The 13,658-nt window shown below is 38.6% G+C and overlaps 1 protein-coding gene across 3 annotated transcripts in view; it reads right to left on the reverse strand.

Moving 5' to 3' along the window:
* The window catches only part of DYRK1A (dual specificity tyrosine phosphorylation regulated kinase 1A), a 149,429-nt gene that overhangs the window by 84,506 nt on the left and 51,265 nt on the right, over nt 1-13,658 (reverse strand). For 2 of the 3 annotated variants that reach the window (XM_023238743.2, XM_023238742.2), the window contains exon 2: nt 11,381-11,466. The exons of the other annotated variant lie outside the window; for it this stretch is intronic. In XM_023238743.2, coding sequence (XP_023094511.1) covers nt 11,381-11,390 — 10 coding nt within the window. In that variant the 5' untranslated portion in view covers nt 11,391-11,466. The remainder of the gene's footprint in view (nt 1-11,380; nt 11,467-13,658) is intronic. 3 annotated transcript variants of the gene reach the window in all.

Here is a 13,658-nt window from a genome sequence, read left to right on the forward strand (position 1 = left end):
CAGGCTCCAGGCTCTGAGCAAACTGTCAGCACAGAGCCCGACGCGGGGCTCGAACTCACAAACCGTGAGATCATGACTTGAGCCGAAGTCGGACGCTTAACTGACTGAGCCACCCAGGCGCCCCAAGATGCTACACGTTTTAAAAAGACTAGCATGAAGGATATACAGGTCTTGACCAAACTAAAGAAAGACTACAAAGTAGCCTGATGTCAAATATCAAAGGAAAAGGAAGACAAAACCTTTTAGAAAGAGGTAAAATCTTAAATTACACACCTTTGGAGAAAGTAATCTACAATATCCAAATCTTAAACCGTAATAACTTTTTACTTCAGCTTTCTCAGTTTGGGCTTTCCTTTTACAGCTTGTTACTTCTTAAAGTAAACCACAATTTATTCAAAAATCTTTTTAAACAGTGGCCAAATCTACCCATTTTCTAAAACTACAAAAACTAAACTTCATCAAATTATTCCTAGAACCAAAACACATATTTTATTTCACTTGAATTTACAATTCAAATCACTGTTGTTAATACACATTCTTCACAACTCATACTTGCTAAAGAACAATGTTCCTTTTTAAAGCAGCAGTTACTTCCACAGACTTTCCAGAAAAGCTAATACAGATAAGCTTATTATATTTTATCGAAACCAAAGAGTAAATTAGTTATGAAACTCTTGGGAATCTCTTTAAAAGAGGAAATACAATCCAGAAAATAAAAGGTCACCACCATCAACAGATTATTAATGGGTTTGTTCTCATTTGTTCAAGAAATATTTGAGAATCTATTATGTCCCAGGTGTTACACTAATAAGACCTAGTTTCTCCATACAGAAACTTCAAAATCCTGTATAATGATACTGGGAACAAAAATTAAAAAGACAAATGCAAACTGGAAAATGTCTGATTGGCAGTAACTAAGTAACTGGTTAAGAGTCTAGAGTCACGCTTGCTCCCAGGTTTAAATCGTAGCTACATTCACAGGATCAACCTGGGGCAGGCCCCCTAATCCCTGCTGGGCTTATCATGCCTATCTCAGAGTTACCATGAAGAGTAAACACATTAAAAAAATGTAAATTGCTTGTAACAGTTCTTGGCATTACAATAAAGCTTCAATGAGGATCTCTTACAAATTAAAACAACAACAACAACAAAAACCTCAAAAAAATACCAGCAAAGAATATTGAAAGGAAACTCACATATGAATAACATAAAACATAACACATGAATAACATAGAACATACTCAGTCTCACTAACATTCAAACATGTGCAAGGGAAAATAATTAAGTTATTGTGTCTATCAAATTAACAAACATTTTCAAACCGCCAGGATTCTAGAGCATGGGAAAGTTCTGATGTGTAACTGGTAGAAGTGACAATTGTACTTTAAAACATATTTGAAAATATGTATCATAAGTCTTTTAAAATGTACATATCCTTTAATTCAACAACTACAACTTCGAGGAATTAGACCTAAGGCAATAAATCAAAGAGGAACAAAAAGACTATATAATAATGTTCACTTAAACATTATTTATGAACTAATTAGCAACAATGGGGAATAGGTTAAATAGTAACTAATTTGTAGAATACCAATTAGCCATTAAAAATGATGCTATAAAAGAATATTAATGATGGAGAAGTGTTGAAATTGTAAAAGACTATAAAAAGTAAGTAAAATATGACCCCGATTTTGTTTCTTAAATATGGTCTAAAGGAGTCACAAAGCACACGAAGTAAATCTGAATGTTAGGATCACTGGTGACTTTCACTTTCTTCTTTAAAGAAGTTCTACCTGAACTTGAGTTATTTTTAAGTAACAGTATGTAAACTGGATTGTGGTCGTGAGAGCTGCACAATTGTGCTAGTTCAACAAAAACTCAAATTTACTCATAAAATGAATAAATTTTTATGGCACATAAATTATGTTTCATGGAATAGTTACACACACACATGTGCGTGCGCCCCTGCCCCCCCCCCCACCTTATAAGAAAGGTGAGGGGATAAGAAAAAGTCCCTGCTGTCAAAGGAAGAAAAAAATTACAAACATGTTGTGTCTTACTCAATGGGGAAAAAGAAGAGCTTAAGTATTTCAAGTATCTTTCAATTTTGAAGGATATTGTTGAAAAATATAATAACTGCAACAAGATATTCATGTAAAAATGGATGTTATACATTCATCATTTCATAAGTATGAAAAAGCAAAATGTTAATTTTCAGCTATCTTGGTTCCAAGAATAACACCCTTTACCCATCACAGTTTTTCCCCTTCCGCCTACCCTGCTCCTGGAAATGCTTTCTGCCTAATTCCACAGTCCAAATCATAGGCCACAAAGTAGCATAATCCCAATAATAGATAAAACAGTCCTTCAACACAAATTTTAAGTTATGTAAATGAGATATGAATTCAAACAGCCTGTTAACTCTGGTAATACAAGCCTAACATAAAGTTTGAGACATTAACATGTAATTTGAAAAGACATCCCAATTTCTCAAATTCAGGAGAAATTTAAGAAAATGCAAGCCCCCCAATACACATAAATAGTACGGTAACGATTGGATGGGGTGAGAACACTAATCATAAAAATAAGAGCATATCTCCTGGGCACGTGCTAGGTACACACCATGTACTCTGTGTATTACAAGGTATTCTTACCATCGTTATGCTTCTCGTTCTCCACAAGAAACAGGTTTAGAGCTCTGTACTTTGTTCTGATAGTTCTGTTTTCCTTCCCTCTCATTACGTGTCTTGAGTTGAAGAAGTAGGCCCCGCTGATTCCCCTACTTAAAATCCTCACCGAAATTTAATGAGTAACGGTCTCCCCTAAACTGTCCTCTCCTCCGAGCATCTCATTTGAAGTACTACCCTTTAACTCCCCATGAAGAAGTAGGAACAATCAGCAACTTTCTTCTTTCATTTTTCCAGTTATTTGAACTGCACCTTCACTGCAGAGAGCACGGGCATTCTAGAACACACTCACAGATAACCATCATTCACTTTCAGTTCCACAAGCATCTGCTTAACGCTCCCCTTCTATCCATGTCCCTGCAGTCTTTCTGGGTTGCCCAAGTTTATTCTCTAGTAGAGTCCTCAAGAAGTGCTCAAAAAGAAACCAAAGCTCCCCAAATTCATACCTGTGTTCCTAACACTTTGTCTGTTTTTATAGTTTAGTCCATTTAGCTGGATATAAAATTCCAGGCTTTCTTTTTTTGTTTTGTTTTTTTGAGAAAGAGAGAGAGAGAAAGACAAACAGAGCACGAGTGGGGTAGGCACAGACAGAGGAACAAAGAATCTGAAACAGGCTCCAGACTCTGAGCTGTCAGCCCGGCACCCAGTGTGGGCCCTGAACTCCTGAACTATGAGATCATGACCTGAGCTGATGACAGATGCCTAACCAACTGAGTTACCCAGGCACCCTTATTCTTTCCCTTTAATAATGACTTATGTCTTTGCCTAGATACCCCAAGAATCTTTTTTATTTATTTTTTTACTCTTTACTTTTGAGACAGACAGACAATGTGAGTGGGGGAAGAACAGAGAGAGAGGGAGACACAGAATCCAAAGCAGGCTCCAGATTCTGAGCTGTCAGCACAGAGTCCAATGCAAGGCTCGAACTCACAGACTGCAACATCATGACCTGAAGCAAAGTCAGACGCTCAACTGATGAGCCACCCAGGCGCCCCACCAAGAATCTTATTTTAAGTCCAGTAATTTTTAAAAAATATGTCTACATGTTGGGTCATTTCTGGACCCACATAACACAAGTATACAACATACCTTTTCAAAACGTGGTGGCAAATCCTTTTTTTTTTTTTTTAATTTCAGGAAATTTAACTTTTAGTATATATATTAAGTTTCATTACTTTTGTTCTTCAGGATTTCTTATTACTGTATGTTGAAACCTTACTGCCTGTCTTTAATAACTGTCACCTTTTTCTAGATGGTTATTTTTCTTCAGTTCTTTTTTGTTTAATTTTCTTTTTCTATTTATCTCCAGTTCGCTAAAGAAATTCTTTATTGTGTTTGTTCACTCTTGTGTTCCTTCTAAATTAGGCTTCTAGATTTTTATTAATGACTTTCTCCCCGTTTCTTCAGTTACCACCACATTTCTAGGATTTCTATCCGGATTTATATTCATATTCATATCGCTTTCTAAATTTGGGTTTGTTCTAAAACACTAGGTTATCGTTTTCATTAGCTTTGTGGACATTTCTCGCTGTCACGCTTTCACTGTCTGCACAAATATTTCTCTGCTCCTTATTCCTTTCTTCTTACAAAAGCTCTGTGGGAAATATGACTGCAATCCTTGCCTGTTGCTCATTTTCATGTCAAATAAAAAACATTTATTTTTACTTTTTTTTTTTAAAGTTTACTTATTTGTTCTGTGAAAGCAAGAGAAACCATGAGCACGGGAAGGGGCAGAGGCAGAGAGAGAGAGAGAGGGAGGGAGGGAGGGAGGGAGGGAATCCCAAGCAGGCTCCACGCTGTCAGTGCAGAGCGCAATGCAGGGCTCAAACCCACGAACCATGAGATCCTGACCTGAGCCGAAATCAAGAGTGAGACACTTAACCAACTGAGTCACCCAGGCACCCCTAAAATAAAAAAACTTAGAAAACTGAAGAACTTTTCTGGCTTTGGTCCTTTTATGTCTCCATGAAGGGTACTGAAATACAGCCTCATAAGTGAGATCTCCTGCGTGTTCACCTTCCCTCACTTCATCCGACCTTTTTTCCCTTTGCCTCCACCGTCGCCATCCTGCTTATTTTGGATTCCGTTCCCAGCAGTGTCTCCTCAAGTGCAGGGCTTTGGCCAGGAAAGGAGCTTCAACTGTCTTTGAAAGTTCATAGGGACCAGACGGCTCTGACCCTCAGAACTCGCCACACGCCCCATATATCCTGGAAACTTGAAAACATCTTTGTCTCCCCTACTGTTCTCAAATTTGCTGGCCACCCTTTCCAGGGAGTTTTTGCTGGCGATCCTGCGGTTCTCCTGTTCTCAGGCCCTTCAGACGGCCTGCTGCCTCCTTCTGTACAAGCACGGACACCATGCACGTCTTGTAGTTACTGGAGATTGGCCCTCACCCACTTGCATTGGGGTCTGTGGGGACACCGTTCACTTCATCTTGTAGAGGTGGTGTCCACAAGGTATCCGTTTTGCTGTTCTAGTTACTTTGTTTTTAGAGAAAACTGTGGAGATTCAAAAAACTATGTCCTGCTGTCATCTTCCCAGAACTCAAACATTCTTTGGAGATACGTATAGTAAGTATCCCTAAAGTCTAAAATTAACAAATGTAAGTTTATCTGCTCTCACCTGGGTCTTAGAACAAAAGCCCTAAGGACTAAGAAATTCAACTCTGCAATGTGGCTACCCTTAGGTTTCTCATCGTTCCCATAAATATCGTATGTTCTTTCATGTGATATTTAGTCATATCATCATTAACTGCTTCCACGTAGCGATTAGAAGCTGAAATAATACAAACATGAATACTAAAAGGAGAGCAGAGGGAAGATAATGTGGAAGTCTTAAAACCATTTTAAGAAATTTATCAGAGCAGACGCTCACATTAAAATATTATTTAGGGATAAGGATGGCAAAAGTTACTATTTTTGCAAAGAATTCACCAAGCCATTTTTATGTCCCAGGAACCCTGCTCAACAGACACAGGGTACACAAAGAATAAGCCATAGCCATCTGACCTTGGGGAACTGTCAGACCAGGTGGGACAAAACAACAGTTAAGCGAACGAGTGCAAATGCCATAAAAGCATTAAATAAAAATGACTTGCTAGAAAGATAGAACCTGGAGGAGAATATCTACCAAACTATTAGCTTTGTTGCCTAATTTATGCATTTCTTTTTTTTTAAGTTTTGTTTATTTAAGTAATCTCCACACCTGCTGTGGGACTTGAACTCACGACCCCGAAATCAAGAGTCACAGGCTCTTCCAACCAGCCAGGCACCAATTATTACTTTAGACATTTCTGAAGAACTTAAAACTTTTTCCTCTATTGAGTATACACTATTACTTTTGTATTTCCTAAAATAGGAGATTCTTCTTTTTGCCAGCTGAATTAGAGTTATTTTTAACTGTAATACTCAACGCTCACAAAGATATATCAAAAGACACACATTCATGTAATGCGAGTGGGTATAAATTGGTACATATTACCAAAGGGTTTTCTGAAAAGTTGTATCAAGGGCCTTAAAAGTTTTCAAAACTCTATAACCCAATACTCACACTCCTAGGACTCAATTATAAGAAAGTAATTTAACACATAACCAAGCATTTGTGCACAGATGTTAGTACTTTAAAATAAAAAAGGAAAGGAAAAATTTAAAAACAATGTCAAATAGGAGATATCCAACTAGGAAATGATCACATAATGAAATATCCTCAAATCAGCACACTTTAAAGTGCATTTCTAAAAGTACTTCACCCTCAAAAAAGCTACAGTTCCGAATGCTCCAGATTTGTTTCAAGTTTCAAGTGATCTGACAGCAGATCACGAACTTAGCTAAGTTTTCGGTGACACAGGGGAATATTTATGATCCAATGCTAAGCCAAAAAAAGAGAATATGTAAATAACATAAAATACATTCTAACCCAAGCACACCATCCTGAATGTCAAAAATGGCACAGAAAACAAAAACTTGAAAGGAAACGTGCCAGTGTGAACTGGACAGAACTTTGGGTCTACTTCCTCCTACTTCTCTCTATTCTTACAAATTTCCAAATTTCTTCAGTGTCTGTGTATTACTTAATAAACAGGGAGAAAAAGTAACAGACTGAGAGCAAAATATAAATCCACTGGATTTACCATTCACCAAAAACAATAAATTTGTTGAATTATTAGAAGTGGAATCTGATTGCCCAGGGTTAAGAAATGAGTAGAAGCTACAGAAGGGAAAAACATAAAGACCAGATGCACAGGGCTGTGTGAAGAACAATCCCAAAAGGAGGCAAACTGGCAGTTATGTGCCAAAATATTAAAATGTGCAAACCCAATGCACCCTACATCTGAATGAGATTTAAAAGTTCATTTTTGGGGGCGCCTCGGTGGCGCAGTCGGTTAAGCGTCCGACTTCAGCCAGGTCACGATCTCGCGGTCCGTGAGTTCGAGCCCCGCGTCGGGCTCTGGGCTGATGGCTCAGAGCCTGGAGCCTGTTTCCGATTCTGTGTCTCCCTCTCTCTCTGCCCCTCCCCTGTTCATGCTCTGTCTCTCTCTGTCCCAAAAGTAAATAAACGTTGAAAAAAAAAAAAATTAAAAGTTCATTTTTTCTTTTAATTTACAGATCTGACTTCTAACTGCTACCCTAATAATATGCCATACTCCTAGGACTATTAAATATGCAAACCTTGCCCTAGAAAACTCACATTTTACAATGAATTAGAGGGGTGTCTGGGTGGTTCAGTCGGTTAAGTGTCCAACTTCAGCTCAGGTCATGATCTCACAGTTTGTGGGTTCGAGCCCCGCATCAGGCTCTGTGACAACAGCCTGGAGCCTGGAACCTGTTTCGGATTCTGTGATTCCCCTCTCTGCCCCTCCCCTGCTCGCACTCTGTCTCTCTCTCTCTCAAAAATAAATAAACATTAAATTTTTTTAAATAAATAAATAATAAGATGAATTAGTGAATCAAAAGTTAAAATTCTGCCATATTAGTTTTAAGCACTTAAATTCATACGCTTAAGAAATATGACAAAGACCCTATGAGCAAATCAGCACAATTTAAAATAATTTCCAGGGCATTCCACCTAAAAGAGTTGTAGTTCTATATGTTCCAGAACTCTTTCAAGTTTTAAAATGACTAACCTATCACTATTGTTCGACAATCTTAATTGTTAAAGAAGACGATGCCAACATCAAGAATGGTATCGACTGCTATATCCAACAGCTTTCCACAAATTATGTTCCATTGGATACTCACGAGCATAAAATAACAAATCAGAGTGGGAGGTCCTTTTATCCAATAAACTGGAAAAAAACATGCAAGAGCTTTTATATTAATGTACACCAAAATCTCTGAGGCAGTGCATTTTCCAAATGCAATCTCAGAAGTAAGTGATTCTACATCTTTTTTTTTTTTTTTTTTTTAATTTTTTTTTCAACGTTTTTTATTTATTTTTGGGACAGAGGGAGACAGAGCATGAACGGGGGAGGGGCAGAGAGAGAGGGAGACACAGAATCGGAAACAGGCTCCAGGCTCCGAGCCATCAGCCCAGAGCCTGACGCGGGGCTCGAACTCACGGACCGTGAGATCGTGACCTGGCTGAAGTCGGACGCTTAACCGACTGCGCCACCCAGGTGCCCCTCTTTTATTTTTTTTAAGTAGGCTCATGCCCAGGGTGGAGCCCAACATGGGGCCCGAATTCATGACCCTGAGATCATGACTCGAGCTGAGATCAAGAGTCCGAAGCTCAACCAACAGAGCCACCCAAGTGCCCCTCTGCATCTTGAATAAGTGAAACGTGGTTACCTCTTAATTCAAAAGGATAAAGAATGCTCCGAGGCTCCAAGGAGGACGGTGTGCTTGGGTAGACTGCCACTCATCTCTAACGGGAATGAATGGGAGGGCAGGGATGTGCGCAGAACAGACAGCCAGGAGGCAGCCACGGAGTCTGGAGCTCAGGAGAAAGGAGTAGGACACGAAAGTAGATTCACGAAACGTCGGCATGTGGGGGTCAGGTGAGGGCCAAGTACTGTGAATGCTGTTAACCAAAGAGAGCTTTCTGTTTTTACTCTAGATGCCTTGAATTCAATACAGAAGTTTCAAGAACTGATGACAAATATCCACTGCAGCGTTTACATATCTTCCCACTTCCCCAACTGAACGGGGCCATTAGCTTCTAGGCACAGGGATCCTTGTGGGCAGGCCACCTATCACGGTACGTTACAGTACCCGGTACAAGGCAAACGTGAGCCCAACAGTTGTTTGGCCACAGATAATTTTTGTCCCCAAATTTAAAAACAATTCAATTTTACTTCATTTATAGTCTTATTTTTAAATATGCAAAAAGACCCTCAAATCTAAAGGGTATGAGAATACCCATATACACAAGTACCAGAGGTGCATCAAAGTTTGACTTTAGCTTGGTGCTCAAGAAAAATCTATTATTAAAGCCTTTGCTTTTGAAAGACCAATCATCAGTCAACACCTAGTTCAACACACTTTCTAGCAGCTCTGGACCCACACCTAACCACCCAAGTGGGATGACAGAGCAGGGCATCGTAGCATCTAACCAACAGAGAGAGTCAGTGCCATGAAAGCCTAGGGAGAACAGAACACCCACTTTCGAGTATGCAGCAGCATTCCAGAAATAGCTTTCACGGAAGAACTCCTCGTGAGCGTTTGTGTGGTCAAGTTCTATCAGGTGAAGTACAATAAAATGTGTGCACAGGAACACAAGAGTGACTGCTGCCTTAATTAATGATGATCAGGACAGCTGCTAATTTCGTGCTCAAAAACAATTACTAACCTTTAAGTCATTAAAAGGGAAATACAGCAACAGCTAATACATATGTAGAGAAAGCCAGATCTTCCTTCTTGAGTTTTTCCCTCATAAGCCGCTAAGTGTTGATAACTTTTAAAGAACACAGGCCAAATGAGAGAGCCCGCATTAGATCATAAATCGAATCTTCGTAGAATTTTTGTGTTCCGGCATTCATGAAAGTGACTAGGTAACCTTTATAATAAACTGTTTTTACTCTTTAGACACCTCATGCCATCCATGAGCCTTTCAAGAAAAAGGGCTGCTTGGGAACCCTTTGTATCTCATAGAGATTAAAGGAGAAAGAAAAGAGCAACTTTGCCACGACCTCAAAATTTCATGCAGGAACACCTCCAACCAAAATCATTAACTATTCATGGATAAATCCAGGAGATATCCCACAAATGCTTGGTGTCTCTACTGACCTCGGTTGAAAGTGAACACCCACTTGGGAAAGCCAACGTGCCCTATGGTGCCCGACGAGCAATCCGCGGGCCGACAGTGCTGAAAACTGTTCCGGCACCAAAAGGTCAAACTTATAAAATCGGACAACAATATTTTCATCAAATTCTAAAGTTTTTCTCCGTAAATATTCCTACTCATTTCTCTAGGACAGTGACACTCAGCCTCGGCACCACGTTGACTTTACGAGCCCCTCAGCCAGAACGTGTTGTACACGGGGCAGCTCTAGGGCGCACGTCTGAGAGACGGATCAAAGAGGATTACCCAGTCACCTTTTACTTAAAAAAGAATTACCAGAAGATTCTGTGAATCCCGCATTAATGTAAAACATTATTTCATCTACAATTTCATTTAAAAATATATTCAAAACACATTTCTTCATTCAAAATAGTAGAGACATTTTTTTGAATCCCACTCTAAAGTCAAAAAGGTAATTTTTTTCCTTTAGAAAGCATAGATCACCAAAAACAAAAACCAGTCACAAAAACTTTAAGAGCTACACCAATAATGCAATTAAATCTCTATGTAAGGTTTATGTCATTACTTCTTTCCCAGTTAAAGACCACATTTTCAAACAGTTTATAAATATAATCCAATAAGACTATCCTGACAAAGTCTATAAATATAAGGCACTTGGTTCAACAAAAAGCCTCACAATCAGTGTGATTTAAAGAATATACAAGTTTAAAAATTACCACTTTATCCATCAGCCACCCTGTAGTTTCAAGAGTGTGAACACAGCCATAGATGGGCTAGCCTCCATTTTTCCATTTTCCATTAATAAGATCACCTCAATTAATAACTCAATCAAAAATACTCTTTCAAAAATGCCTTTATACTGCTTCTCCCATGTAAATACAAATAACAAAAGGATGAAAGGAAAGAAGGAAGGAAGAAGAGAGAGAGGGCTGGAGGAAAGGATGAAGGAGGGAACAAGGGAAGAAAAAAACAAAATCCCAGACTTTATTTTTCCAAGGAATCATACATATGGGTATAATATCCTTATTTTAACTGTCAGTCCGAATTTAGATACACGAACACCTACTCCGTATGCCCTTAAAAGATCTGCTCAATCCTAATGGGGAGCTGAAGGAAACATGCATTCAACCATAAAGGTGAATATTTTTTTTGTTTTTGACAGAAGCGCTTCAATTTTACCAAAGTATTAGCCAACCAACCACTTTGGAAAAAGTCAAGTACTAGCAATTACTATGCTGTACTTGTGTTAATACCACACTACTCAGTCACTAATATCAAACAGATTCCCAAAGTCAAGTTTATTAAATATCACAACTATCTTTGTATTTATCGATCTAAATATAATTCCCCCCACTACGATGTTTATCAGAAAGCACCCACATTCAAAATACAGCACCAGTTCCCACATTCGCTCAGACAGCCATAGCTTTACTGTATTTCAAAACTTGAGTCACCTGTATGCATCGTCTTCTTTCAAGTCTCATATCATCCTGATGGGGTGGGGGGAGGGAGGGAAGAGTCCAGCAGCAAAACTATAACACTGTGTGAAGAAAAACAGATTATGATAAGAGATAAGGATGCAAGACAATCACCCCTAATTGAGGAACATCTAACGTAACTACAATCCCCAAAACAGAGATACAGTGACTGTAAACTTGTACACTAACATTTATTAAGCTTACTTGAAAATAATTTTCATTAATGAAAATCCATTATACATATATATAATGTAATGTATTCCATTGCCAGGGAGAAAAGGTTTCAAAAATCTGTCTACCACCAATGAAAACTTCAGGCATTTCTAGGTACGAAATAAAGTCAATATTTCACTCTTCTATGTAATTTATCTGGGGGGAAATGTACATTTTGTAATATCCCTCAATTCACAAATCAGTATGAATGTGAATTCACTTCTCATCATGGCTTACTATCAGAGGTAGTTCGATTTGCCTGACGGTTAAGATTAACTTGTCAATCTACCAAGGTTATTTGTCAATGAAGTTCTGAGACACTGCTCAACTGCCCCCACCTAAGCCCACAGGCCGCTTCTGCTCCCCAAGTGGCTTCTCTTACTTTACTGTAAGTCTTGCACCGGACTTCCTATTTACTGCTTCCATTGGTATTTCACAAATGAACAGCAAATTTTATAGTGACTGATGGGAAAGCAATGGCAACCGCAATGTTATCAGCTGAGAGCAGGTGATAACAGACGAGAGACAAGGACAAGGACAGGCTACAACCTAACTTATAAATGAGTTCAGTCTACAAACCTACTTTTTCAACGGATACTGTGGAATTCAGTAAATATTACTAATGAAGTAATGCTGCTCACGTTGGCCAAGTTCCCAGGCCAGCCAAAAGAAACTTAAGTGATACTGAAAGATATTATTGGTCATGGGCACTGAGGACCCCTTAGAATACAATTGCAGATCCTCTCCCTATGTGAACAAAGTCTAAACTAGGTTGTTTTTCTTTGTTAGCACTCTCTCCGATCCTGATGTCTGTAATTCCCTAAATTTTACATTAGGGAATCCCAATCATCCTGCTTCCTAATCCTTTCTCCTAAGTAAGTTCTGTGTTCCTAAATTATTATCTAAAACTTCTACTGCCTCAGTGTGATTCACGTCAGGTATGTGACAGAAAGAAATCAACTAGACGGAAATAATTCACTTTAATATTTGCAACTTTCAACAAGGATGTGAGTTAGTCCAAATGAACCCCTAATTGGTAGAATTCTAATCATGTTACAAAATAAAGGTAAAAACAACCAAGCTTGTTTGAAGAAAAACGTTTGTAGGCGAATGGTCACAGATTTGAATGTGTATTTATTGCCCTCAAATATGTCTGTTTTTCACTCATTTCTCCTTCTATTTTTGAACTCCCAAGTTCTTTGAAAGCTTGACATTTGTACTCCAAATGGCAGCAACTGGAAAGAGCAGCTCGGGGACAGAGGTTTAAATGTATGAATTATCTGTAACTTAGGAACCGCCTATGTCTAAAATCACTACCTACATTCCAGACTCCACTTCTAAAGAACCACTCTTCCAGTTTAGATTCTACGGTAAAACCTCAGACATGGAACCGACTGGTACCCACTTTGAGGGGGTGGGTATGGACAGGTAGAGGGATGAACATTGAAGTACTATCTCAAAATAGTTTTATTTAAAAAATAATACTTGAAACCTCAAGATTAAGGATTTTTACATCAAAGACATACTCTTCTAAAAATTTTTCACTCATGAATGGTCAAGTCTTTACAATTCCAGCATAGACCATGGAGACAAGAAATGTGAATTAAATCTCTAGCTATGAATTATATACTATCAAATCTCTTGGGTTCTCAACATCACATTCTTCACCTATAAAATGTTAACTTACAATGTTACCGACACTTTGCCAACTTCAATGGTTTCAAAAGGATAGACACTACTGATACGAGAGAAAAATACTTCATACTTCATAAGAAAAAAAGCAAAAGCAGGTAAAGCATTAGCAGTCTTTTTATTCTACTAAAAGCAGTTAGAAATTAGCAGATTATTCCATCACTGTATTAAATATCTAAAGGTAAGAAATGCGGGCAGGCCAGCGGCACAACGGACTGCGTATCTGAGGATCGGAAGAAGCATGCCTCAAGCCTGTCCAATTGAGAAAAGTCATCCATTAATCACCACTCATTTGAAAAGCAGCCTTTAGCAACGGGGAAAGCATCTCTACAAGTTACGAAACTTGCCG

The sequence above is a fragment of the Felis catus genome, chromosome C2, assembly GCF_018350175.1.
Source record: "Felis catus isolate Fca126 chromosome C2, F.catus_Fca126_mat1.0, whole genome shotgun sequence".
Lineage (NCBI taxonomy): Eukaryota > Metazoa > Chordata > Mammalia > Carnivora > Felidae > Felis > Felis catus.